Source organism: Sardina pilchardus, chromosome 9 (assembly GCF_963854185.1).
Source record: "Sardina pilchardus chromosome 9, fSarPil1.1, whole genome shotgun sequence".
In the NCBI taxonomy this organism is placed as follows: domain Eukaryota; kingdom Metazoa; phylum Chordata; class Actinopteri; order Clupeiformes; family Clupeidae; genus Sardina; species Sardina pilchardus.
In genome coordinates, this window is record NC_085002.1 from 16,294,279 (window position 1) to 16,319,763 (window position 25,485).

Here is a 25,485-nt window from a genome sequence, read left to right on the forward strand (position 1 = left end):
GATTTTGCTTAGTTGCAGTATTAAATTAGCTTTGGCTAGACTTAAGACAGTTTGCACTTAACCCAGCACCCAAATGAGGACCCTAAATGACTTCCAAATCTGGACTAGGTGATGACGAGCAGTAACTGATGCCCGCCAGCATTGGGTTTAGTGGTCTCGTTATCAGCTGTCATGCACTGCTTTTTTTTGGTCTACATGAATCACTTTAGGGCTGAGCTTTAAAAAAAATTAAATAAATGCCCTTTTAACTCCTTTCCATTGGCTTTAAGTCTTTAAGGCACTAATAGTCAACAGTATGGACGGCCATGGCATGGCAGGCATCCCAGGCATGTCTGATGAAAGTAAGGCAATCCCACCACACGTTCCCCATTACACACATACAGTATGTGGACAGCACAAGCTCCAGGCCTTGTACCATCTAGAATTCGATAACCTAAACATATAAAAATAGTTTTTACAAAAAGGCTTTTCCAACAGAGGAAAACAAAAGGTGACATTCAGCATCTACATGATCTCCCGACTCCCAACAAGTACAGAGAGGAAAGTGCTTGACTTATTAACAAGGCCTCAACCATACATGGGCCTACTTCATTGTAAAGTTGACACTGGTACGATCTCAGTGGTCTATTCCACTACACCCCATGCACAGGCGCACACACACACACACACACACACACACACACACACACACACACACACACACACACACACAGAGAGAGAGAGAAAGAGAGCTAGAGAGAAAAAGAATCTTCTTGCTTCTTCGGTGGCACACCTTTGGGATTGGTTCCGGGGCCATGGCAGGTCAGCCCCAGTTCACACTGGTACGATCTCAGTGGTCTATTCCACTACACCCCATGCACAGGCGCGCACACACACACACACACACACACACACACACACACACACACACACACACAGAGACAGAGCTAGAGAGAAAAGAAAAACTCTTCTTGCTTCTTCGGTGGCACACCTTTGGGATTGGTTCCGGGGCCATGGCAGGTCAGCCCCGACCGCAACAGTCACAGGAAAGGGAAAACAAAATAAACTGGCTCAGATAAGGCTGCTCCGGTTGCAACCGGAGGAATCTCTGGAAACCGAAACCGTGGCATCTCAAATAGTCTCCTTCAGCTCCATCCTTGATGATCCACTGTCTGGTATCACCACACATACATGCAGAGTGCAAAACAAGCCTTGTGAGTCAATTTTGGTCTCAAAGAACTTTCGTCGGGTTAGATTTCATTTAGTCTTTTGTTTTAAAATGCCTTCTAGGTTTGGCTGCAGCTGTCCACAGTGGTTTGATGAGTTCAGAGAGCAGGGATCAGTTCATGGCTTTGGAGAGAGGGGTGAAGAAGGCGGGCGCTGGAGTTCTTTCCTCTTTGGCCTCTTGGCTGCACTCTCAAAGCGGCCACCTAGTCTTGCTTCACTTGGCTTATCTCCTCCCCCTGATTGCTCTTCCAGTCCTCCGACGCATACTTTACATACCCAGCAACCCCCCCCCTGCCCCCCCCCCAAAAACACACACACAAACTACCTTCCCCCTCCCCCCGACTCCTGCTCCAATCTCTTGTAGAGTCGGATCTTCCCGGCCTCGTGGAGCTTGTGGATGATCTCGTTCTCAAAGTCGGCGTTGTGCACCCCTGTCTTGCGGAAAGCGCCGCCATTCCGGTTGTTCTCCCAGTAGTGGTGCCAGTGGCCCTTCTCGTTCGCGCCGTAGCCGAACACAGACACCTAGCATTAACACAGAACAGGACCTTAGAACAGCAAATCAGAGAAGAATCTCACAGATATCTACACAAAACACTTTCATCTGACAACTGTGTGACATTAACTTAAGCCTTGCGTAAACCACTGACTTTTGCAAGTCTAATGATGAGCAGAATGGACTAATGCGACGTGAGCAGAACTGCCAGATAAATTGTTTGTGCTGCATTTTGTTTGTAAAATGTTAGGGAAATGAGGACAGTGCTGCTTCCTGATGACACATTGCCTGCGTTTTTGTCGGAGCTGACAACATCCATACAGGCCAATTGCGACTGCTATACTTTTAGAGTGTACATGTCATTGGGAACAACTGGCCAGGCCATTTTTAGTCTCTTCACATCCAGGGCATTGCCCTTCCATCTGGACATCATAATGTGCCGGTCTAGTTCAGCCTCAGTAATGAAAAATAGATTAAGCTTATGCCCTGCTATTGAGCTTTCAGTAAAACTTAACATGAATGCTTCATACATAATGTATGATTGGTGCATATGTATGATATATGGGGTCATGGTTCATGGAATTACTTTTTTGTGAGACCTGAAAAAGCTGTCCTCCTATAGACAATACAGGGAAGTAGTCACCATAATGTATTTACTTTTCTAACTCCAAAAGCTTACAGGAGTTGGAGGTGTCAGTCTTCTGTCTGAGTTATGTCAGGGTCATTATTCTACCTAATCAGGGGGAATTTTATGGGCAAACTATTTCATAAAGCGCACTCCTACAGTAAACAGAGGGGCTGCACAATTATTGCAATCTCAATATGAATCAATGCAGTTAGCTAATCACAAAAGCTTCAAATGATCGTGCACAATTAATGGAAACTGCATTACACAGTGGATTATAACAAATTGCACTACATCAGTGAATATTTACTTTGTCTCTAAAGCAAACATTTATGCCAATCAACATGTCAGTGATATCAGAATGACATTGCACCATTGTTTACAAGATCCAAGTCCAAATCCATAGTCATGGTTTTAATGTAATGTTTTATGTAACGTTTAATGTAATGTTTACTCTAAGTGTTTTCTTGCACAAACTATGGGTAAGGTTTTGATGAAAATGCACTAAGCTACTCTTTTTCTGTGTGACAAATATCAATCGCAGCTGTGCAGCGTTACACATTACTGCGTGTGGGAGATTGTAGGATATTGGTCAGGATCCAAACAGTGTATGTGGAGAAAGTAAGGGGGAGTGGGTTGCATTCTCACCTCGTCACACACATGTAGGGCGAATATGATGGCCAGCATTCCAGTGGATGGATACCTCCCATGCTTCTCGTTCCACTTCTCGTGGGTGTACTGGAAAAACGTTGGGTTGACTACCACCACCTGAGACGCAGACAGGTGAGACAGGACAAATCAGCATTATCTCCGGGTGAGATCATTATGGTCTGTGTCACATTTTACAGATGTTAGATGATGAGGCTTTACCTTGTCTTTGTCGGCTCTGACCAGGTTCCTCACCCTCATGTACGTCCTGTAGATGAAAAGAGGGATAAATCAGGGGGGCTTGGGAACACAAAGTGTGTGTAATCGGACACGGCCTGTGGCCCGGTGCCCTGTGTCGGCTCATGAGAACGGCCTCTGTTCCAACACAACGGGCCAAAACCCATCCCAACATTCCAGCCGGCCGCTGCTGGAGCCAGCCAACCCCATATCTGATCAATTCGCAATCATGGAGGCATTCTAAAATATGAAGACTCCTGAGAGGGAGAGAGAGAGAGAGAGAGAGAGAGAGAGAGAGAGAGAGAGAGAGAGAGAGAGAGAGAGAATAATTCTGAAGAATAATTCTCTACTTAAGTTTCCTTTTTATCTTACGAACTTGAGTATCCAAGACATATACTCAATTTAGTACTTAAGTTTATGTTAAGTTTCATCTCTCTGGTAAATGTTTGATTTTCTTTTTTTTATTATTATTACTATTTTTTTATGTATAGGTTTAAAATAAGTTTCCTTTTTATTTAGATTTAAGAAATATAAGTTTTCTTTCCTTCAGCTAGCATGCTAGCTTATCATCATTATAAGTTTTCTTTCTATTTTGATTTGATTTGATAAGATTTCTTCTTTTGTTTTTCCCAAAACAGATATTGTATCTGTTGTATTGTCACATGTCTGCTTTGACAACACAAGTGCTCTTGTCATGTCAATAAAGCTTTTTTGAATTTTTTAATTTGAATTTGAATTTGAGAGAGAGAGAGAGAAAGAGAGAGATGGAAACAGGGAGAATGAAATAGATAGGTAATGCAGAGTGTTACGTGGAGAAGAGGAGTGGACCAAAAGATAAAGAAAAGGATACATGCTCCACCCAAGCACAGCAGAAGGAGGCTGAAGTTATGACTGTATATAAAAGAGTATCTATATACACATTGAGTGTCATTGGGATGTGGAGTGCATGGAGGGGACCTACTTGGTGATTTCCCCGGTGGACAGGGCACTGGTCAACCACTGCAGGTCAAGCTGCTTGAACGGTAGAAGCACGAGATGCACACCGGGAGACAAGTCCACAGCACTTTCCGGATACATGATGTGGTGGGTGGTCTTGTTCCCCACATCCACCTCGAACCCTCGCGTGATGGCTTTGTTCATTCTTCAAGGGCCAAACAAACAAACAAACAAACAAACAAATGACAAACCATCAATCTGCTTGTCTGCTTGTTTCTGTCAGCATACAGTAATACTGTATCTTTCACATTCCTGCCAAGTCCGTCTATTATAAATGATTGGCGTTTTATAGCAACTCGCTACTTTATTTGCTCTATGAAAAGCACCCATTAGAACAAACTGAAACTGATATTACAAATATGACTCTTGGCTGTAATTTGTAAGGCATGAGTGGCAAGGTGAGAGTTTTAAAGTTCAGAGACCTTTTTCAATGATCTCCACTACCTCACTGTCTATGTGTGTTTTTTTCTATGTTCTTTAGGTCGGGATATTCAATTTGGCCTTGCTCTTGACACGCTTCAAGACCCATATGAAGATCAGCTGCCCAATCAAATCCTACGGGCTATATACTTTTTGTCTTGACACCTGATAAAACAGGCATACTTTCTTACATGCATGGGAAGAAAGTACCTTCCCACCAATTGAATAACGTCCAACGAACGTAATGATTGTTACGTTGGTGGGAAATGAGTATGTTTGTGTGTGTGTGTGTGTGTGGAGCCTACCGTATGACCACATTGTTAGTGTTGATGGTGGCTCCGAAGTGTGAGCCAAGCAGGTTCCCTGAGTTTCCCACCACGGCACACCTGCGGCACTGGTCCCGTCGGGGCGCCCAGTCCGCCTCCGGAGACGAGAACACCTCGAACATCTTATGGATCACCTGCTCCAGCGTCACATCATACGACGCCCGCTGCAGGCCCTACAGGAAGACAGGCGGGCAACACACACACATTAAAAGTCCACCCACTCTGAATGGCAAGGCCGAGTTGAGAGGCCTAGTTTAGAGTCCACTCTTGAGCTTCAGGGCCATGACAAGCAGTCAGATGGACTGACTACAGGCACTGATACTGTATGTACTATATGTATGTAAAGGCAGACATGAAAACAAATTTACTTAAAATATATAAAATACTAAATAGATTAAAAAAAGCTAACATCTTCCTTTAAAACATAGATTAAATATGCGTTCAACAACTCAACCTCACACCTCAAGACAAAAAATGTTTAGTCTATTGTTAAATAATCTGAAAGTAACTTAAGTTCCACTATCTTCCTATAAAATATGTAAGAGAGCTTTCACATTTCACCCTCTGTGAGGAAACAAAATACTAGTCTAGCAGTCTTTGTCAAGTCACTGGTGTGTTTTTGGGTGCCTGCTTGACAGGTCATGCGTTTTGGCTGTCTCCTTTATGAGCTGCCAGCTGCTGCCGGTCGTTATCTCATTACTGGCCAGACCTGAGCTCAAAACGCCAGTGTGCCGGTGCTGTGTGGCCCAAGTTGCGATGCCCGCCTGCCTGCTCAGTCACAAGCCAACTGTTAACCACTAAACAATGCCAGGCTCGCACAAGCCAGCGGTCAGTTGTCAGCTTGACCCCTTGAGACTGGTGTTGTGATTTGAGAGGGGGAGGAGGAGGGGGGGGGGGGGGTACCAGGGGAGATGGATACAAGTGAAGGGGTGCATATTTATACAGAGATTCATGGGTTAGCCTATATGCTGATCCACTGTCCATTTAGGAGATGAAAATAAGCAACAGAGAGAGAGCATGGGAGAGAAGAAAGAGAGAGAGAGGCTTTGAAAAGTAATCAGCCTGCCGGATCCATTTTGTGGGATTGGCCACAGGAGTTTTACAATATGTGGCAAGCATACAGTGGCAGGCAGAGGGGGCTGACTGCACCCCAACTTCTCTGGGTTTTTCCAGATGTTGCCCTGGAGCAGCAAGCACTCTCTCGCTTTCTCGCTCTCTCTCTCTCTGTAATTTTAATGGCATCTACAGACTAGGGAAAGAAGGAGGCCAAGCTCTCTTGCTCAACATTACAGTCAGGCGTCCTTCTAAGCCCCTTCCTCCCTGCTCACAGATTCAGGGTGTCAGAAAACGACAACAACAAATGGCGCCTCCCTTTTGCCCTCCCTTCTGGCCTTCTTCCTTCCCTTTAGCTTGGCTGTGTACAGCAGACCTCTTGCACAACTCAGACTCCTGCCATATTCAGAAATACACTGACGATACAGCCACTGTGATGTGTAATTGAGAATGGGCTGGAAGTGGTAGAGTTTAGGTCTGAAGTGCTGTCTGGGAGATGGGGATCTTGTGGTTGATAGATACTTTGAACATCCTCATGGGTATGTTCAAAGCTGTTTTGTTGGGCTCATCCAGCATCATTACTGTACAGCAAATAATAATAAAAATATACCATTTCATACCATCTGTGGTTCTCAGTGTTGGGACCAGGGTCTCAGAGTCAGCTTGTGTCTCTGTGAACTTCACAGACAAAAGGTGTGCATTCACAGCACCAGAGTTGCATTATTGGATTTGTCTTTTCAGAAAACTGTAAACGTGTTTGGATCACAGAGTGCCAGTTATTATAGCAATAATAAAATAATTAGTGATAAAAGCAATCAGATATCATGCTCATGCCGTTGGCACTCAATACCTTGCCCTGCCACCTAATGACTAGGGTCCCATGGATTCCCTGTGACAACAAGTGATAACTTTTGGGAACAAAAATGATACTATTCTGGAAACTAAAGACTGCCAGTCTCCAGTCTGCCTTCTCCAGAAGAAATCTGGGTGCAATAATTGAGTGATTTATGCTTTGAAAGCCACGTGAAAGCTGTAACCAAATCAGCATTTTATCATCTCAAAGGAGAAACCCGGTGATCTTTCACATAGATCTCCGTTCTTCAAGGTCATTGAATACTGAAAAGTAGATCATAGGAAAACAATCGGAATAATGAAAAATTTAATTAATTAAGACTTGTGTGATGTTACCCACCTCCTGCCTAACAGGTTGTCTTAACTGCTCTGTGTGCTAGACTGGCTGGATTCACTGGAGACTGGGGCTATGGAAAGTTGCACAATGAGTGATACGCAGGCCATCCTGGAGCATGTGAACCATCCCTTGCACAACATCTTGTCAGGCCAGAGAACTGCGGCAGGTGACCAAATATCTCACTGCGCTGCAGGACAAGCGATTCAAGAAACCATTCTATCTACAGTAACTTCCTTTCTATTAGTAAGTAAGTAAAGTAAGTAAAACGTATGTGTCTAGCACATTTAAATCCAAAGTGCTTCACAATGAGTATATGAAAAATAAATTAAAAACAATATACAAGAATACATAGAGGGACAAAAGGACAAAGACAAAGAACAGAGACAAAAGTGTAAGGCCAGGTTTTTACATTCCTTTGAAGCAGATTAGAACTGAATGCCTTTTGTTGCTAATTTACATCCGTGTGAGCTTCTGATAGCTCATTGTTGTCCTAGCTGGCTCTAGGCACCCCACAAGGTCTCCCGTAGTCGCCTGTCTTTCCCACATACAGTGGAGAGGGAATTGTGAATGTAATACATTCATGTTTGGTCTTAAATTAATACTTGTAATGTGGGCAACAGCCTGATCACGGCTTCATTGCAATCTAATGTATTTATACATAGTTGTGGAATAAGAACTACACTGGAGAACTTTAGGTGATTGACACACCCACACCACACCCACAGGGTCGGGGGTGACCTGCATGATGGATAAAGGTTGAGGGTTTTCTCACCTCTGTCTCTTCTTCCTTTCGCTGCTCTGGGCAAGAGGTCACTCTGGTCTCTTGTCCCTCTCTCTTTCTCTCTCTCCCTTTCTCTCTCTATCTCTTTGTTTTCTTTATGGTTTGTTACTTTCTTTATTTGATGCATTGTTTTATCTGGTGTATTTAACATTGTAACTTGGTGACTTGTTAAAGTTTAAGTTCAAGTTTACTGTTTGTTTTGAGGTTTACTTTCTCCTTTTGTTCCTTTGTTTAAGGATAATTACTGATACTACTTTACTCTTACATTCAAAGGCTCAATGCCTAATAAATGGTTACTTTTCCTGCCAGTTTGCATATCTCTAAGTGTGCCAACTAGTTATTTGGTCATTTATTAGAGGTACAATATTCATCTTATGGAGTCATATAAATCGTGTTTTTTCTCCTAACATTACCATTTAACTCCACATGCCTATTGATCCACTGTTCTTCACGCATGTAAATTAAAAGAAGAAAGTCCGACGTGTTTGAGTGGCGCGTTTGGGACATATTTTTCACCCCTTTACAAAAGACAGATACAATACAAGGAGAATGATACCCTAACCAGGATCACATGCAAGGTCAGAAGCTATCAAATGCGATACGGTAAAAATGTGTTTTAAGCGCTGATCAGTCACAGAAGCTATGGTTTTTAGCTCAATGGGCAAGCTGTTCCATAACCTAGGAGCAAACACACTAAAAGCACGGCCCCCTTTCTGTGTCAGACGTGATCGTGGAGTGTTAAGCAGAGACTGTGAGGCAGACCTTAAGGATCGCTTTGGAATGTATGGAGATAACATGTCCACAACATACACTGGTGCTAAACCATTTATTAGCCTCATTGTGTATATATATATCATATCAACTTTATTCAAGACACAACGGTCCATAGAGACAACACAGTACAAATATGAATAAATATATAACAACACAACTATACAACAATTCATTCTCTTATGCTAGATCATGCAGTACTGGAGTACCACAGGGTGCTGTGAGCTCGCCTATTTTGTTTACCCTATATACCAACGAGTGCATTAAGCAAACAGGAGGATATGAAAAGTCAAAAAATCACATTATCAAATTTTCCGACGATACAGTTATAGTTAGCTTACTGGAGGTTGGCGACAGCCCTTCAATTTACTTAAATGAAAATCTGGTGTGAGACATACTGTATGTTGTTGAGAATGTGTAATGCCTAGGAAAATGTGCAATATTAATACAGGGAGATGTGCAATATCAATACTATGTGTTTTTTGAGAATGTGCAATACCAAGGGAAATGTGCAACATCAAGACCAGGGCAAAAAGAGGGACTGTGCAATATAATGGAGAAAAGTGTAACTATAACAAGTGATGGTTTTCACAATGATCAGAGAAGTTTTAGATGCTGATAATTTATTTATTATTGTGATGAATTCAAAATGTCTTGTATCTTTGAGGTTTGAGCATAGGGGTAGGCCCATCTATGAACTTTTTGGGAAATGTGCAATATCATTGGCTAGGAATGTTGGTGTTTTGTTTTTATGACAGGCAGTTGTATGCAGCACTGTAATGCCCAAGACAAATTTCCCTTCTGGGACAATAAAGTTAATCTTATCTTATCTTATCTTACACGATATTTAATAAAGCATATGATGCATCATTTATACAACCTATACAGACAACTGGTCCATTGTTTCCAAAAGCAAGATGTGTACCTTGTGTCAGAGACTCTTAGAAACATCCGCTATGGAGACAATAACCACATTCTTAGACCCTGTCAGTCTGCACATGAATCTATACATGACATTTCTTAAAACAGCATTAAAAGTGGGCACATTGTTAAATACAAACATTTCACTGGCACTACTCCACCTAGGAATTTTAAGCACAATTCTCAGTGCATCATTATAAGCCACTTGAAGTTTCTTCATTTTCGACTCACTAAAATTACACCACAGGTGCAGTATACAGTGGAGTGCAGTAGGTTTTAAAGAGTGAGATTTTCATATCAGTAGTGCACATGTGGAATTTGCGCGCCAGCATGTTTGCCTGCCCATACAGTTTTCCACACTGACGCTGCACATCATCATCATCACAGAGGTCATCTCTTATCACATGTCCCAGATATTTAACTTTCTTTACAACCTCTAGTGGTTCGCCTGCCAATGAGAAAGAATGATAGACATACTTCATATCCTCCTTGGTTCAGGCGATCAGTAGCCTACTACACTCTTTGTTGAGTTAAATATTACATCAAATATTACTCCATATTGAGAACATATTCTAAGAAGTGGCTGCAGGACAGCACTGGAGGGGGACAGAACCACCAGATCATCAGCATAAAGCAAATGATTAATGAGACTATCCCCCACCAAGCAGCCAGTTCTACAGCCCTGTAGATCCTTAGATAAATTATCCATGTACAGATTAAATAGCAGCGGAGACAAAATTCCGCCCTGCCACACTCCATTGGAGACATAGAAGGGTGTTGACAGACTCCTCCCCCGCCTAACTTGCATGGTTTGATAAGAGTACCAAAACTGCAGTATCCTGATTAGGTAAGCGGGGACACCACGCTCATGCAGTTTACCAAACAGTTTTCCATGATTGATACGATCAAAAGCCTTTGACGCATCCAGGAAACACATGAAGACTGTGCTGCTGCGCGATCTGTACCTATGGACATTTTCTTTAAATGCATAAATACACAGATCAGTTCCATGCTTGTTCTTAAAATCAAACTGATTATCTGTTGACGCTATGTATTCTGCAAGCCTAACCATAAGGATCCCTTCTAGTACCTTGGATAGTATACTTGCAAGTGCAATATATAGGTCTATAGTTATCTATACTAGTTAATTTACCAGTCTTATTTTTAACTACAGGTACCAGCAATACAGATAATATGGATCCAGGAAGTATGCCATGCTTCATATGCTGTATGCTGTATATGCCACAGGACAAGGTTGTATGCCAGTTAAAAGAAATACAACCATATTGCAGTAATACCATGTCCCTGTGTATTAACCTCATAACTGAAGACATTTTGCAAAAACAATGTATAAGCCGCGGCTAATAGTTGGGAAATTATGGAACAAGAATCCATTCACTGCCTACAGCCACTAGCAGAGTGATAGAGAAAAGTGTGGCGACACTCCAACAAGATGCCGTGGAAAAAGATTTTTCCATGCCAATTTCCAGATTATGGGAGTTTTGGAACTGAAAACGGCCAATCAGTCAGTCAGTACAGTAGTCAATGAGTTACTAGATTAGGTCCAGAAATACATCCCACTGTCCTGCGATACAGCCATTCAGCACAGTTTTTTTGGAACTTTCAATCACATGGTGGGGACGTCAAAGAATTGTGCAACTCTCTCTTTCTATGGCTCAGGATTTTTCGGTTGGCCCTTCACCTCATGTTTCCTCCACCCTTTTGATCTCTCATTCCCTCTCCTCAGTTCTCTCCATCATCACCTGCTCCCAAAGGAGCGGACTGGACTTAGGACTCTTTCATGTCGTATATGAAAACCACTTAAAATGTCATGTCTGTCTATCTATCTATCTATTAAGTGCTCTATCTCACTATCTCACAAGTGCCGCTGACGATCACTGTTCTACAGCATCTCGTGCACCACAGGAAACACGTGGCCACCGCTGAAACTGAAACACTATCAAAAACCTTAGTACAACCCACTGTTTCAGTCGGAGCCGACAAACTTTTTAATCAGACAGATTAATGTTCCAGTTCCAATTTTGAGTTGTTTGTCTCTCAGTTTCAGTAGTCAAATGCACAGTTGAACACAGCTATCAAGTCCGATTGAAATGTGTAGTGTGAGTTAGCATTTACCACACAAAAAAACCACACTGTGTCTGCCCGGCTTAACACTGTAAATCTCACGCCACATCAGGCCAAACAAAGCACATTCTCTGACACCACCAATGTTGTACAGAGCAAGATGACCATGGTTTTACACTATAAATGATTTTAAAACAAGCACATTTTTGGGAGAATTGTGTGTTTTTTTTGTTTGTTTTTTACCATATTTACAATTTCATTCCAAGTCAATTCAATCAGGGCCTTGGCAATTAGGTCTCAAAAATACCAGGTGTACTTGTTACCCAAAAGGCACAGTAAAATGAGCCAAAACAATCCAATAAAGATAAAACAATACAAATTTGAAAACTTTGAGGGACAGCCTTGCAGGACCATCCAGACCAAACGTGACAATTTTGCTACATTCTATTACTATGTATGTACCATCGTGCAAAATTTGAGACTCCTAAATAGGCTTGTGAACTTTGACAAAAGAAGAGGCCGAACAAAATCAACACTCCCCTCCTCCTGTAAAACTGTCTGTGCCTTGAAAAGTATTGATCTTACATAAATAAAGTAAAGTAAATAAAGCAATAAAGTGATTATATCAAAGTAATTGCAGGATGTGTTCTAAGAAAAGAATAATTACCAACCAGCAAACCACCAATAATGATAATGATGGAGTACAGCGACATGATGTATTCGATGAGAATTATTCTGTATGATGACACTTATTTCTGACATAACGCTCCAGGACACACAATAAGGAAACTATAATGTTGCAACTGTAGAAGCATTTTCTGCCCCAAAACATCTGTGAAGAGAAACTGGCCAGGGGTCTTACCATCCACCATTTCAGCGAGTCAGGGTCCATCTGGTTCTCTCCCTTGATGAGGTAAGGCTGCTGCTTGGGGTCGAAGTGCTGGTCGAACCACTTGGACACCCTGGAGTCTGCCACGCAGGTGTGGCAGCTGCAGCTGTGTGTTCGGGGGGCAGATGTAGTGGTGGTGGTGGTGGTGGTTGTGGTGGTGGTTGTGGTGGTGGTTGGGGGTGGCGTGGGCGTACGGCTGGTGGCTGCTGCCATGTGCTCTGTGGTGCCTGTGAAGGCCACCATGTAGCCAGGAAAGATAGCGCCCTTCTGGATGTGTGTGATGATCATAAAAAACAGGATGCTACCAAGCGACCCAACAAGGCACACTTTCTTCTTCAGGATCATGATGGCCTCTGTGGTTGGGAAAGAGCCTGAGGAATGTGTGTGTGTGTGTGTGTGTGTGTGTGTGTGTGTGTGTGAGTGTGTGTGTGTGTGTGTGTGTGTGTGTGTGGCTGTACAGGTCAGAGTACAGTCACAGATAACAATCTTGTGACAACAGATCCCGTCAGATCGCCACGGTTATTAACCACTACGAGACTGTAAAATCTATCACCGGCACATAGGTTAGGACAGCACGAGCCTGAGATTGTTAAACTCCAGGCCCTTCCTCCCAGGGCCTCCGTCAGCACTTTGACTTGTCCCTGTGTGGTTCCTCTTCAGCCCAGTGGCATGGCCCTGCTCCACGTCTCAAAGTAGGAGTCATTCAGTATGCTACGGATGATTGTCGAGGAAATGAAAAAGAAAAGGAGAGAAATATGGTGGGGTGGGAGGTGGGGGTTGGCGGTGGTTGAACTCTCTCTGTCTCTCGACTTCCTGTGTTGCTAAAGGCTGGTTCTTCTCTTCAATCGCAGCTCTTCATGTTTATGTCCAGGAGTCTAATATCCATGCGCCACACAACCATCCTGTTCCTGCAACACACAACACAACACACACACACACACACACACACACACACACACACGGAAATAGATTAACACCCAAAACATATTTCATCCAATCGTTTTAAACTCCACGGCTATACTTAGCCAAAGGCTTTTTGACAAACAGCCAATTAACCGTGAGCAATATTTCCTCAGAGGCCACATGGCTGGATGATGTATGCATTTTCATTAACAACCACATTTCCACTCAACAGCAATAAATCACGAGGAAGGAGAAGAAGAAAAAAAACGATTGCATCACGTTGAATAGTGAACAGTGAACAGTGCGCTGTGTTTACACGGGTTTCTCCCCCGGTACTCGCTGTACCCTCAAAATTTCATGTCGAAAGAAAAACACACATTAGACTGCAGGCTGCTGCCACTCCGATCTTAATCGCCTGTCCTCAACAACAAGACAGAGACAGAGAGAGATAAGTGTGGAGTGAGACAGATGACAGGGCAGGACCGTTAGACACAGTCAGACAGAGTGTGAGTGGGCGAGGGAGAGAGAGAGATAGAGAGATAAAGTGAGTGACGCACTAAAGAGAGACACTTTCGCTTCAACGCGACGTTTAAAACATGCCGCATGGGCATGTGTTAAAAACCACCGTGCTAGCTTGGCAAGACACACACAGACTTCCGCAGCAGTGCACAGATCTGGCTGGTAGACTCTGCACCCTGAGCTGCGGGGCTGAGATGACAGCTTCAGAGATGTCTGTCAAACATACACACTGATCACAGTGCACAGATCACAAGTCTCAACCCATCCACATATGCGCTTCTACTCTCAGCAACCAGCCACCCATCTCTCCCACCCCCAATGCCCCTCTTCCCAGGCCTGCAATCGATGGACATGGACTCCCCCGTGGGACTTGTGTGCTCAGTCACAAAAGGTGAATGCAGACAAGCTATTCCCAGAAGATCATGGCAGTCTCTTGCTGCTGCCCATAGCTTGGGCTTAGACACACCCACACCCACACACAGACACACACAAACACTTCTTCTCCTCTGTCTATCATTCTGTCTCTCATACAAATACACATGCAATGCAGTTTGTGCACACCCAGCCACAACATACAAACCATCTCTCTGGCTGTGTCCAAAACGGAAGGCAGCTGCCTTCTGCCTCGCTGCTTTCAACTGCCTAGCAAATGAGTTGCCGTAGCAGGCAACAAGGTAGCAGCTAGATCTATAAACTTTGTTTCAGACGGCTTAGCCAGATAGCAACACAGAATGTCGTTGTCATGATACCGACAGCTGTGCTTTAGATGCGATAGCGTACATCACTATCAGAGGGTTCACTTCTTAAGGCCCCTGGTATGGTGTTGAGGAGGAGAGGAGTCGAAATTTGAAGTATAAACATGCTTTAGACGTGTTTCAAAACAGACCTACCGTGATTTTTGCAAGCTAAATACAAGGAGGTGAAAGGACGCATTTTACCATTCACTGACATCATACTTAAATAGAACTTTGAAGGTAGCATGAAGGACACATCTATGCTGCCTTCAAAATAGGGCAAAACAAAGGTAGCCTATAAGGCAGCATTTTTTATTCGGACATGCCACGATGCCTTGCTCCCCTGTAAAATATCTTAAAAGGCAGCATTTTTCCCGTTTCGGACACAGCCTCTGTTTAACACACATAGCCTACCCTTGTTTATTGCTATTTTCAGACACACACACGCACAAGCACGCACACACACGCTCATGCATACATTTGATTTCTTTATTTGAATCCGCCAATGAAATTTTACAGAAAGGTTTAAAATATTTTCAGAGAAAATACAGTCATTCAAGGGTACATAAAGCATCACCACACACACAGCAAGACTGCCTATCACACACACACACACACACACACACACACACACACACACACACACACACAACACAGCACACTCAGGCCTAGTGTCAGCCAAGAGAGGCACAGACATCCAGAGCCAAGGAGCCCTGTGCTCCCAGGCCCCTCTGCCTCTAATGGCTCTGGCCGGTGCTCTAGGACTGCTGGACCACAGGAGTGCTAATGTCAAGGAAAACAGAGAGAGAGTTAGAGGGAGAGAGAGAGAGAGGGAGAGAATTAGAGGGAGGTGGAGAGAGAAGTGGGGTGGTGTTGCGGAAAATAAATGGGTAAGGAGGAGGAGAATTACCCAGTTAGATCAGCTGATGTTCAGCTGATTCAGGGAGAACAGAAAGAAGGAGAGAGAGAGAGAGAGAGAGAGAGAGAGAGAGGGAGAGAAACTGCCAGCCACTCCACTGCACTCTGCTGCTGCAGCCCTCAACCAGAAACACTGCAGCTACGGGCCAGAGCTGTCCAACAATAATCAGCTCAGTCTGCTCACGTCACAGGCCAGTGCAGCTTCACAGCACGACACGACGCCTCAAATGCAGCCCCCAGCACAACACAACTCAAATGTAACACCCTCCTATACAACAATATGGCACGACCACAACCAACACAACTCACAATGCAACCCAGGGCAACAGAGAGGAGCTCCACTTTAAAACCAAAAACAACATGGTGTATGTGTTCAATCCAAGAACAGAAGCCAGCCCCACAGAATAATGAGTCAGCCCAATTCCAATTCAGAACACTCAAAAATCAGTCCTGACCACCGTATGGACACACCCTGCACAAGACTGATACTGTTCACTTTGACAGTTGGAGACACTACCTAATGCAAGACCATACTATCCAACACTAACATGAGTCATAAAATCAAATCACCCAAACTACACATACACACAGTATCCCCATATAGCATGCTTCAAGCACAGGAAACTGCATAGACACCCTTAGTACCGTTCAGACTTGGCTTCTTTTACTGACTAGAAGTTCTGCAGACTGTTCTTTCAGTTCTAAAAAATCTAACACTTTTTAATAACTACACACAATTGAGCATTTATTAAGAGTTTGTAAACTATTAGTAAATGTGTTGTTCCTCATTTGTAAAGTATTGTTCCTACATTAATGAGGAACAAAGCATTTATTAATAGTTTACAAATGCTAAATGCTTAACAGTGTAGTTATTATTAAGTGTTACCAAAAATCTGCCATCATTTTTGTTTCAAAATGACGCTGAAAACATATTTTTTGTGATATGCAAAGTATCCATTTGTGATTGGACAGCTGTCAAAAAACAGCATGATGTAGGGCATTTTTCTGCTAGAAGTTGAACATTTCTAAACTTTAAAAACTGCTCTGAGCTGAGATGCCTGTGATCCAAGCCGGGGACTTTTTTGAAACACTTTCTACTCCATAGGATTATAATGCAAAAAACATCTATGCCTAGATAGATAGATAGATAGATACTTTATTGATCCCCAAGGGGAAATAGTCTGCACATATCCTGAAAATATAACCGTAAGAAAGACTCTCAAGTCTCTAGTCCAAACGCAAGCCAAACTCGCCCCAGCTCACGATTGTCAGGTCAGCTCAAAGGGGGAACAACTTTAGCCTCACTCATTTGAAAAGAGCTGTCTAAATAATAAACAGCCCAAAGAGGTGAGGTTGCAAGCTGATGAGTTTTGTACAAGCAGGTGCTACGCTCAGGGAAACTGCCATGGTCTGATTCTGGTGACAGCTGTAACAAAAGCGGCTTTTTGCATCGCTTTACACCTTAACAACCACAGGGGACAAACTTGACAAAAATATTAAAAACATCATCAGTTACATCAATCATGTACTGAAGACATGATACCCTATTTGACCTGGTTTTAATGCCATGAGAGAGAGTTGCCTTCCCCTCATTACCCTTGGTGTCCTAAATGAGGCTATGGCAGGCTCAATGACATTAATCTCCACACTGATGACAGAGAGCAGATACAAGCAGTTCATCAGCCATTTAGACTCACACAAGGATGGAGGGCTTATTGGGGCTTCTTTGCTTCCACAAGACAGGAATAGGCAGTTAGACAACTTAATACTGCCAAAACCACTAATATGCTCCACTTAACATATTAGGTGCCCTTAGGTACTTTCCTTAATACAATGTAGTTCTTTAATAAGTGCATAGAACAAAATGTACTGAAGAGTTCGGGTTAGGAAATAGTTGGGCAGCACACAGAAATGTAGTTTTATTTCTTCAGCCTTATACTGCATATTCTTGCTCTCAACTAACTGACCTCTGATGTATCTGATGATGCATGATTCAGTGGGCAGAGCCCAGCTGATCCATAAGGTGACTTTTGATTGAACTGTGCACAACAAGTCAATAACACAAACACAAACACAGTAGCTTCCAACACATTCCGTTGTCACCACAAGCGTCACACCACAGTACCACAGAGATCAGCCGTCCCAATTCCACTCGCCACAGTGGCCTGCCAGCATACACCAGCACACCAGCCAAACACACACACACACACACACACACACAAAAAGCCACGTCATCGTCGGCACAGAGCAGACAAGGCGGCACATAATGGCCTCAGACCTCACCACCACACCCATACTCACACTCACTCACTCACTCTCTCCCTCTCACTCACTCACTCACTCACTCTCTCCCTCTCACTCACTCACTCACTCAGTCACTCACTCACTCACTCACTCACTCACTCCCTCTCACTCACTCACTCAATTCAATTCAATTCAATTCAATTCAAAAGTGCTTTATTGGCATGACAAATATTTAGACACTTGTATTGCCAAAGCAATTATCACATATGTTGAACATACAGGTTTAAGACATGGACATACTGTAACAACAGACAATTAATCAGAATGTAGGGATAAAACATGTGCCTCACTCACTCACTCACTCACTCACACTCTCTCTCTCTCTCTCTCTTTCTGCATCTCTCTGCCTCTATCTCAGTCTATCCCACCAGTCTCCAGCCCAAACTGGCATTCATTATTTAGTACCAGCTGACCGGGGGCTCACCAAGCAGAGATGAAAGTTGTCAGCTCAGCAGCGGCTTTCCCCTCCTGTGAACTTGATGCTTTCAAGCCGACCCCTGCACTGTTTTTTTTTTTTTTTTTTTTTTACAGAAATGCACATCTCCAGGGGATGGTCCTAAGTTGGAGGATTAAGACTAGTGGTGGGGTTTGAAGAGCAGGTCTTGCAGCTTCTTTTCTTATCATTCCTCTCAAATTAATTTAATATGATACAATTCAAATATTATTTAATCGGCCTGACACTGTGCAATCAAGATTAAAAAAAAATAAATCATATCATAACTTAAGGACGTTAACCAGGCAAAAGAGAAAAGACAATGTAAATAGCTACAGACAATAAAGATACAATACAAAACATTCAAAGGGGGAGGATTTGAGCAGTGTGAGGACAACCTGACTAGTTGTGAGAGCTGTGTCTATAGTCGTATAGGTGTAACTGTCAAACAAGAAGAGTTTGTGAGTATACCAAGTTTGTTTGTCACAAAAGGCACTCTTTCCTCCTACACGCCTGCCCTCTGCCTCTCTCCGATAACTTGTCTGACCAGCCCTGAGTTCAGTGAGGAACAGTGAAGGGTAGGGTGCCCAGGACAATGGACAAGGACAAGTGTCTAAACCAGACAGACTACCTAGAAAGATGCAACTAGAGCCAGGACAGGTTGTATGAGGAGAGATTTTATTTGTGTGCTGTTGCTCATTCCTCTCAAGTCTCCATTAGTGTCCATCTTGATAGTGAAAGGGCATAATGGCAAGAAAAGCCAAGAGCTAATATCTACAATAGATATCTAGGTGACTAGAGAGCACAAAGGCCAGTGGCCTATGTGTCTCAAAACCCACTCCACAAAAGCAGAATCCCTGCCCCTGTCCACAAATGGTCCACTTGGTTAGAGACCCATAATATCACCAGTACCACCCATATCAAAGGAATGCAAAACAGCTGCTCTGCCCTGCCACCCTGTCTCCTCTACCCTACATGACTCTTTTGTCTCCCCTGTGTGGGAAACAAAAGGCACTCTTTCCTTCCACATGTCTGCCCTTTACCTCTCCAATACCTTGTCTGATCAGCCCTGCACTCAGTGAGGAGGTGAGGGTACCCAGGATATGCATTTTTGGTCACAAAGATATATATATTGTCTTATTTTACACAGCCGTTTGCCCAGCAGATCACACCTCAACCAAAATAATTTGAGGAGGTAGTTCACCGCAAGCATACAGTGGAGCTGGATGTGAGCTGGACGATGTGTTACCATTACAATGGAATATTTATGCTAGACCAAATCGTTCAAAACAGATCTTCGTCACAAACGTTACCCCAGTATTTGCAGAGTTTGAAAGCACCTCTAATTAGGAGACAGTATGATAATGTTTAAAGAATGATTGCATGTAGGTAAGCTTCAGAAACGAGTCATTTGAACTATGCCCATTGATCACGCCTCTTGTGCAGTAGAAATACAGCACCGACTCCTCAGATAATGTTCAATCTCAAAAGATTAGGCTTGGTCTGGTGATAGCCAAGCTATGAATGAGCTACACAAAATCAACAATGAGATGTAATTAGAATGTAATTCCCAGACAAAAGAAATGCTTTCATACTACTGTCACTGACACCAACTTGGACCAACTTGGACTACTGCCAAATGTTGACATGACAGGTCCACATACATAGCAGACTAATCTATCTATAAATTGCAGGAACGTCTGTCTGTCTGTTATCCGCATATCTCTACAACCACTGGTCCGATTGATTTCAAACGTGACAGGTGTCTTGCTACAAGCAAGATGGCAAACTTGGCAATGCACTTACATGTGTCATTGCTACAAGCAATACACAAGTAAGTGCATTGCCAAGTTTGCCATTGTTTACATAAGAAATGCAAAAGCTATTGGTAAATATATCTATAAAATAGGCAGCGGACTTTATCATGTCTGACGTCAACAATAATGATGCAGCATGAAATGATTCTGCGGATTGTGCAACAACACGCCAACAAACACGGGAATGCAGTGGCTAGGCCTATTCAAAATGATGTGCAATTAACTGACACTTCAATACAAAATGGTTTCTCTTCTATATCATTAAGCTATTCAATAGGCTAAACATATAACCTACAGGCTTATGTCTTTTCCATCAGCTACAGACAATGAGTGGCAGACAGAGTGTGTCACTTAGAGGCTATTAGAGATTGTTGACTCATATTGTGCGGTTTGTCTTCTCTGTCAGGAAGTTTTTCAATAAGTTTAACAAGAAACATACAGCCTTAACTCAAAACAGGCTTATGTCATTTTGATCGCTAAAAATGTCACACACAGCTATGTCTAAATTATGCATACTGCACATTAATGGGCTACATGTTACAATATTCAGTATTGGGATGATGTTTTCCCCTGCAGGCTATTATTCAAGCAGGTGTACCCACAAACATGTAATTGTGCTATGGGTTTTCTACAGGAGTGGCATGTTTGAATGGGCACTGCACGAGTAACTCATGAAACAGATGAGATATTCAAATTCAAATTCAAAGTCAATGTAAATTGTATCATCCTGAAAAAAGGTGAGTTCAGGTGGTTGTGATCAATGCACAGAGGTAAACACATAAAAAATAGATAGAAATACACATTTACATTTATTCATTTAGCAAATACCTGTCCAAAGTAGCTTACACGTGTAAACTATATTACAAAGGACTGTTCAAGGGCACAACAGTGGACGCTCGGAATTGAACCAACAACTTTCAGGCTTCTGCACACTAGCCCAGCTCCTTAACCACCATACTATCATCGCCCAGAAGCAGAGATACACAAAAGTGCAGTCCCTCTTCCCTCCCCAGACTAGCAACTCACCAACTGAAGGCAACAGACCAGTAGACCATGCAGTGGATCTTATACATGGAGGGCTCTATACACTAATTGCAATATGCCTGTAGCCTACTGTACATAGAGTTAGGGGCTGCGACTGCACAGTTCAGGCTACCAGAGGGTGAAGCAAACAACTTATACAAATAACAAATCCCAATTACCACAGCTGTCTGAATTTCGCTGAATGCACAAAATACAAGCTTTATAGGGAAAGACGGAGGTCTTCTGATCCTACAACTAACGTAAGAAATGGTTTCTTTTAACATGATGGAGAAGAACGCATTTGGCGCTCCAGTGCTGTAGCCTCAGAAACATATTAGAGATATGTGTGACAATCAGGAAGAAATTCGGAGTCGTAACTCGTAACACTAATACAAGACGGTAGTTTCACATAGTCTAATAGGTCCTTTATGTTTGCACTCTCTGGCTAACAGCCTTGCATATGCATCAGTTCTGAACTCAATCTCATTTCCAAGGAAAAGTCGTTTATGCTTTAGCCTATGTTACAGCAAGAATTAGTGCCTGGCATGTGGGAGAGTAGCATCACAATGGTTGTTTCCCATCGCGATGACTGTCAACCATCACGATGGACGATCATATCATCCAACCCTATCACCAAGTAGACTATGACATTCTAAAAGCCCAATAAAACGTAATATTGTTAATGTTAGTCATGTTTGAAACTTGAACACAGACATCTGAAATGGACTTCAAATGGTTGTGATGTCAGCATTTGCTTACATTTGGTTGGGGTAATTGTAATTGTGTCTTGCATGTTCTTATAAAAAATACATAGCATCTTATAGAAATTATTACTGATCTGAATCTGACTCTTGCAAACAAGTAATGCTAGACAGTGTATCTTATTTTCATCTAGTTTCAGGTAGAGATCAACACTACGCCAACACTAAATGTCAAAACACTGTAAAACTACAAGGCCACCTTTTCAACAAACAACCACAACTTCCTCATTTAAATTGCCTTACAAATCTCAGCAATATGTGCCCCATAGCAAGCGCAAATTTAGATGTTTACTATGAAAAGAACATTTCAGTTAAACAATCAATGAAAACTGCCCAGAAAGATGCAACTAGACTGAGAACATGCTCCGTGAGGAGACATTTTATTTGTTTCAATTTAATCTCTCAAGTCTCCATTAGTGACCACCTTGATAGTGAAAGGGTATTAATGACAAGAAAATCAATGAGCTAATATCGATAGATATGCTAGGGAACTAAAGAGCGCAAAGGCCTATGTCCTCCCCTCCAGGAGGCATTACAGGTCTCTCCGACCCCGAACCAGCAGGCTCAGAGGAAGCTTCTTTCCTGCAGCTGCCACCCTACTGAACTCTAGTTCTGCATCTCGTTGACAACCAACCAACCAACTAAACCACCTTCTGTAAACCAACTGTATACTACTGTCTACACTACACTATATTTCTTGTCCTGTCTATGCACCACCCGTCTACATACTTTGTGTATCAAATTGCACCTTCTGCTTTTTTTGCGCTTCTTGTTAGACGCAAACTGCATTTTGTTGTCTTTGTACTTGTAGTCTGCACTATGACTATAAAATTGAATCTGATCTAATCTCTGTGTCTCAAAGCCAACCTACTCTACAAAAGCAGAGAAATGCCCCTAATATCACCACTACCATCATTAACAATGCCCCCGTATTCAAAGGAATGCAAAACAGCTGCTCTGCCCTGCCATCCTGTCTCCTCTACACAAACGACTCTTTTCGCTCCCCTGTGTGGGAAACAAAAGGCACTCTTTCCTTCCACACGTCTGCCCTTTACCTCTCCAATACCTGACTACCGGTAGTCTGACCAGCCCTGAGTTCAGTAAAGAGGTGAGATTACCCAGGACATGCATTTTTGGACACAAAGACATACATTTTTTTGTCTTGTTTTACACAGCAGAACACAGCTCAGAGGTGAATGGGGTCTGCAATCTTGCTTTGAGCAACTGAGTAAAATAAGCAACAGTTTGAGTAGTGGGCTAAAGTCTGATTTGGATTAAGACATGACTTCAATTTCTTCATGTGTTAAAGCTGGTTGTGACTGCGTAACACAAAGGGTAGGGCACAGTAGAAGTAGTGAGAAGTTGCACGGCATCTTTCACCAAACAGTTGGAATCGTATCTGTTTCATCAAAACACAAAAAGTAGGCTATACACAGTATTGTGACAGAAACAGACTTCGTATACTGTTCCTATGAATGAAAGACAACACGTCTCAGTTCCAGCGTAGCGCAAATCAATGCACACAGGCAGGAAAACATGGGCTTGAGAAAGCGTTCCAGAGACGACACGAGACAACTATTTTCCATAGGCTATTACGCCGGTGTAGTTATAATGTTACTGACACAAGCCACTCTGCGTTACAATAACTTAATTAAGACACACACACAAAGACAATGTCGAGCCAAACGTTTTAATTAACAACGCTGAGATACTATTGAACGCCTCTTTCGTAGGCTAGACCACCAGGACAAGTTTTTGAACCACTTTTTCATGAACACAACCTTCTTCGTCTCTGGTAGGAGCGCATAAGACCCTAACAATCAAAAAGAATACGTTTTGTAACAAATGCCTCGTGAGGCACCTCAGCCTACTCGTACATTCCCGATAATACTGTAAAATATAACGTGTTTCATGGACATTTAAAGAAGTTATTGCGTTGTCTTATCCTCATATCAAAGTATGTTTTGGTGGGCTTTACAATTAAGTTGTCAAGTACAGATCCACAGAATATTCTTTCAAAACCACATTTCAAACTATTTAATTACGCTGATGGGTTAGGTCCATGGTGTTGTGTGACTTGACCTTATAGCTTAACTTAAAGGACTATAATGGATGTATACTGTAGCATGTTCAGAAAGACCACATTTGTGGGACGGAACACATCTAATAAGGTCACTAGTCAGTGAAAAAAATATTGGTCTTCTTGAAAACAAGATAAATACGCTTACAAGGAAAGTGCAGCCTACTTACTCCGATCCTAAGACGATCTGCGTGTTCGACAAGACAGCGAATCCGTTGCATGGCATGGTCTCTAGTGAAATTATGTCGAGTGGTGCGGTACCTTAATTCTCGCCGTGAGTGAGCTCGTGCGCGCGCGCGTGAGTGACGGGGACGGTGAGTAATCATCTATTCTAAAAGTTTCGAGTTTCCTCCTCTATACTAAGAATTGTTGTGCTGGAGGCTAACGACGGTGGGTAGTGTCCGTCAACCACCTCGTTTCTGATAAATTGGAGCAAAAATATAGCGGATGTTATGGGCGTGGTTGGTGGTTTGGCGGAGAGAGCGTTTTTTGAGGCTTCCTTTTTACTCGTCAGTGAAGTGAGTGCAGATTGATAATACAGTTCGTGACATGCTTCGCTAATGTTACGCAGCTGAACCACACGATGTCTATGATCTCAGTGGGAACATCAATACAGTGTTCTCTCTTTTTTCTTTTGTTCGACCCTCAATATGATTTCCTGTGGAATTTGTAGTGCAGAAGGATGTTGAACATTGTCAGGTTTCCCGTTTCCGTACCCTCTTCATTCCTCTCGAAGCCTCGGGTTGTTATTATTGACTTGACCAATGTTTAAAAATACGCTATTAGTAAACCCATTCAAAATATGATTGATACTTGTTGTGATGAGACGATGCCCAGATGCGAGAGTGAAGTCTTATGTATCCTATGACTGAAGGGTCCCAATCTTGCTGCAGGCACTTTCGGTTACACCAGAGAGTGGGTTCAAGCGGAGTAATGAAGGATCTGTGGTTACACTTTACTTTAATCTAGATCGAGGTGTCTAGATAAGAGTGGCATGGCACTGTCATGACGTGTCATTTGTTTTTTGTCATGACAAGGGTTAGGTTAAGACAAAGATTAGGGTTTGGGTTAGGGGTAGGCCTAGAGGTTATAGGGTTAGGTTAATGTGTCATGGCAGTGCCATGTTTTGATCACAGTGTCATGTCATTCTGTAGATACCTTCAAGCAAAGTGTTAACTTTCCTTCCTTAACCTGTTGGTCACAGTCATAGGCTATGGTCAGTTACCAGATCATTGCAAGTAATCGATTTTTACATGCAAACGCACTCATTGTTGTCAAAGTTATCATTAGGCTACATAATGACATAGCTCTAGGGAATAGCATTGTCTTAAATTCACTCAACAGGATGTCGGC

General features: G+C 42.7%; 1 protein-coding gene across 1 annotated transcript; it reads right to left on the reverse strand.

The window, feature by feature from the left end:
• Positions 1–1,527: 1,527 nt before the first annotated feature.
• Positions 1,528–24,616, reverse strand: st3gal8 (ST3 beta-galactoside alpha-2,3-sialyltransferase 8). The gene is made up of 7 exons (XM_062544960.1): positions 24,303–24,616; positions 12,614–13,548; positions 4,931–5,124; positions 4,171–4,350; positions 3,195–3,240; positions 2,973–3,092; positions 1,528–1,728 (listed from the first exon to the last, which is right to left on the reverse strand). Exons 2-7 carry the CDS (start codon positions 12,983–12,985, stop codon positions 1,528–1,530), a joined length of 1,113 nt encoding a protein of 370 aa, XP_062400944.1. The 5' UTR covers positions 12,986–13,548; positions 24,303–24,616.
• Positions 24,617–25,485: the final 869 nt, after the last annotated feature.

Excerpts from the sequence above, each read along its gene's own strand:
- st3gal8 (XM_062544960.1), bottom strand. The coding sequence starts at position 12,985 with ATGATCCTGAAGAAGAAAGTGTGCCTTGTTGGGTCGCTTGGTAGCATC. Across the intron at positions 3,241-4,170 it reads TCCACCGGGGAAATCACCAA|GACGTACATGAGGGTGAGGA; the intron begins GTAGGTCCCCTC and ends TTTCATCTACAG. Across the intron at positions 1,729-2,972 it reads CCCTACATGTGTGTGACGAG|GTGTCTGTGTTCGGCTACGG; the intron begins GTGAGAATGCAA and ends TGTTAATGCTAG.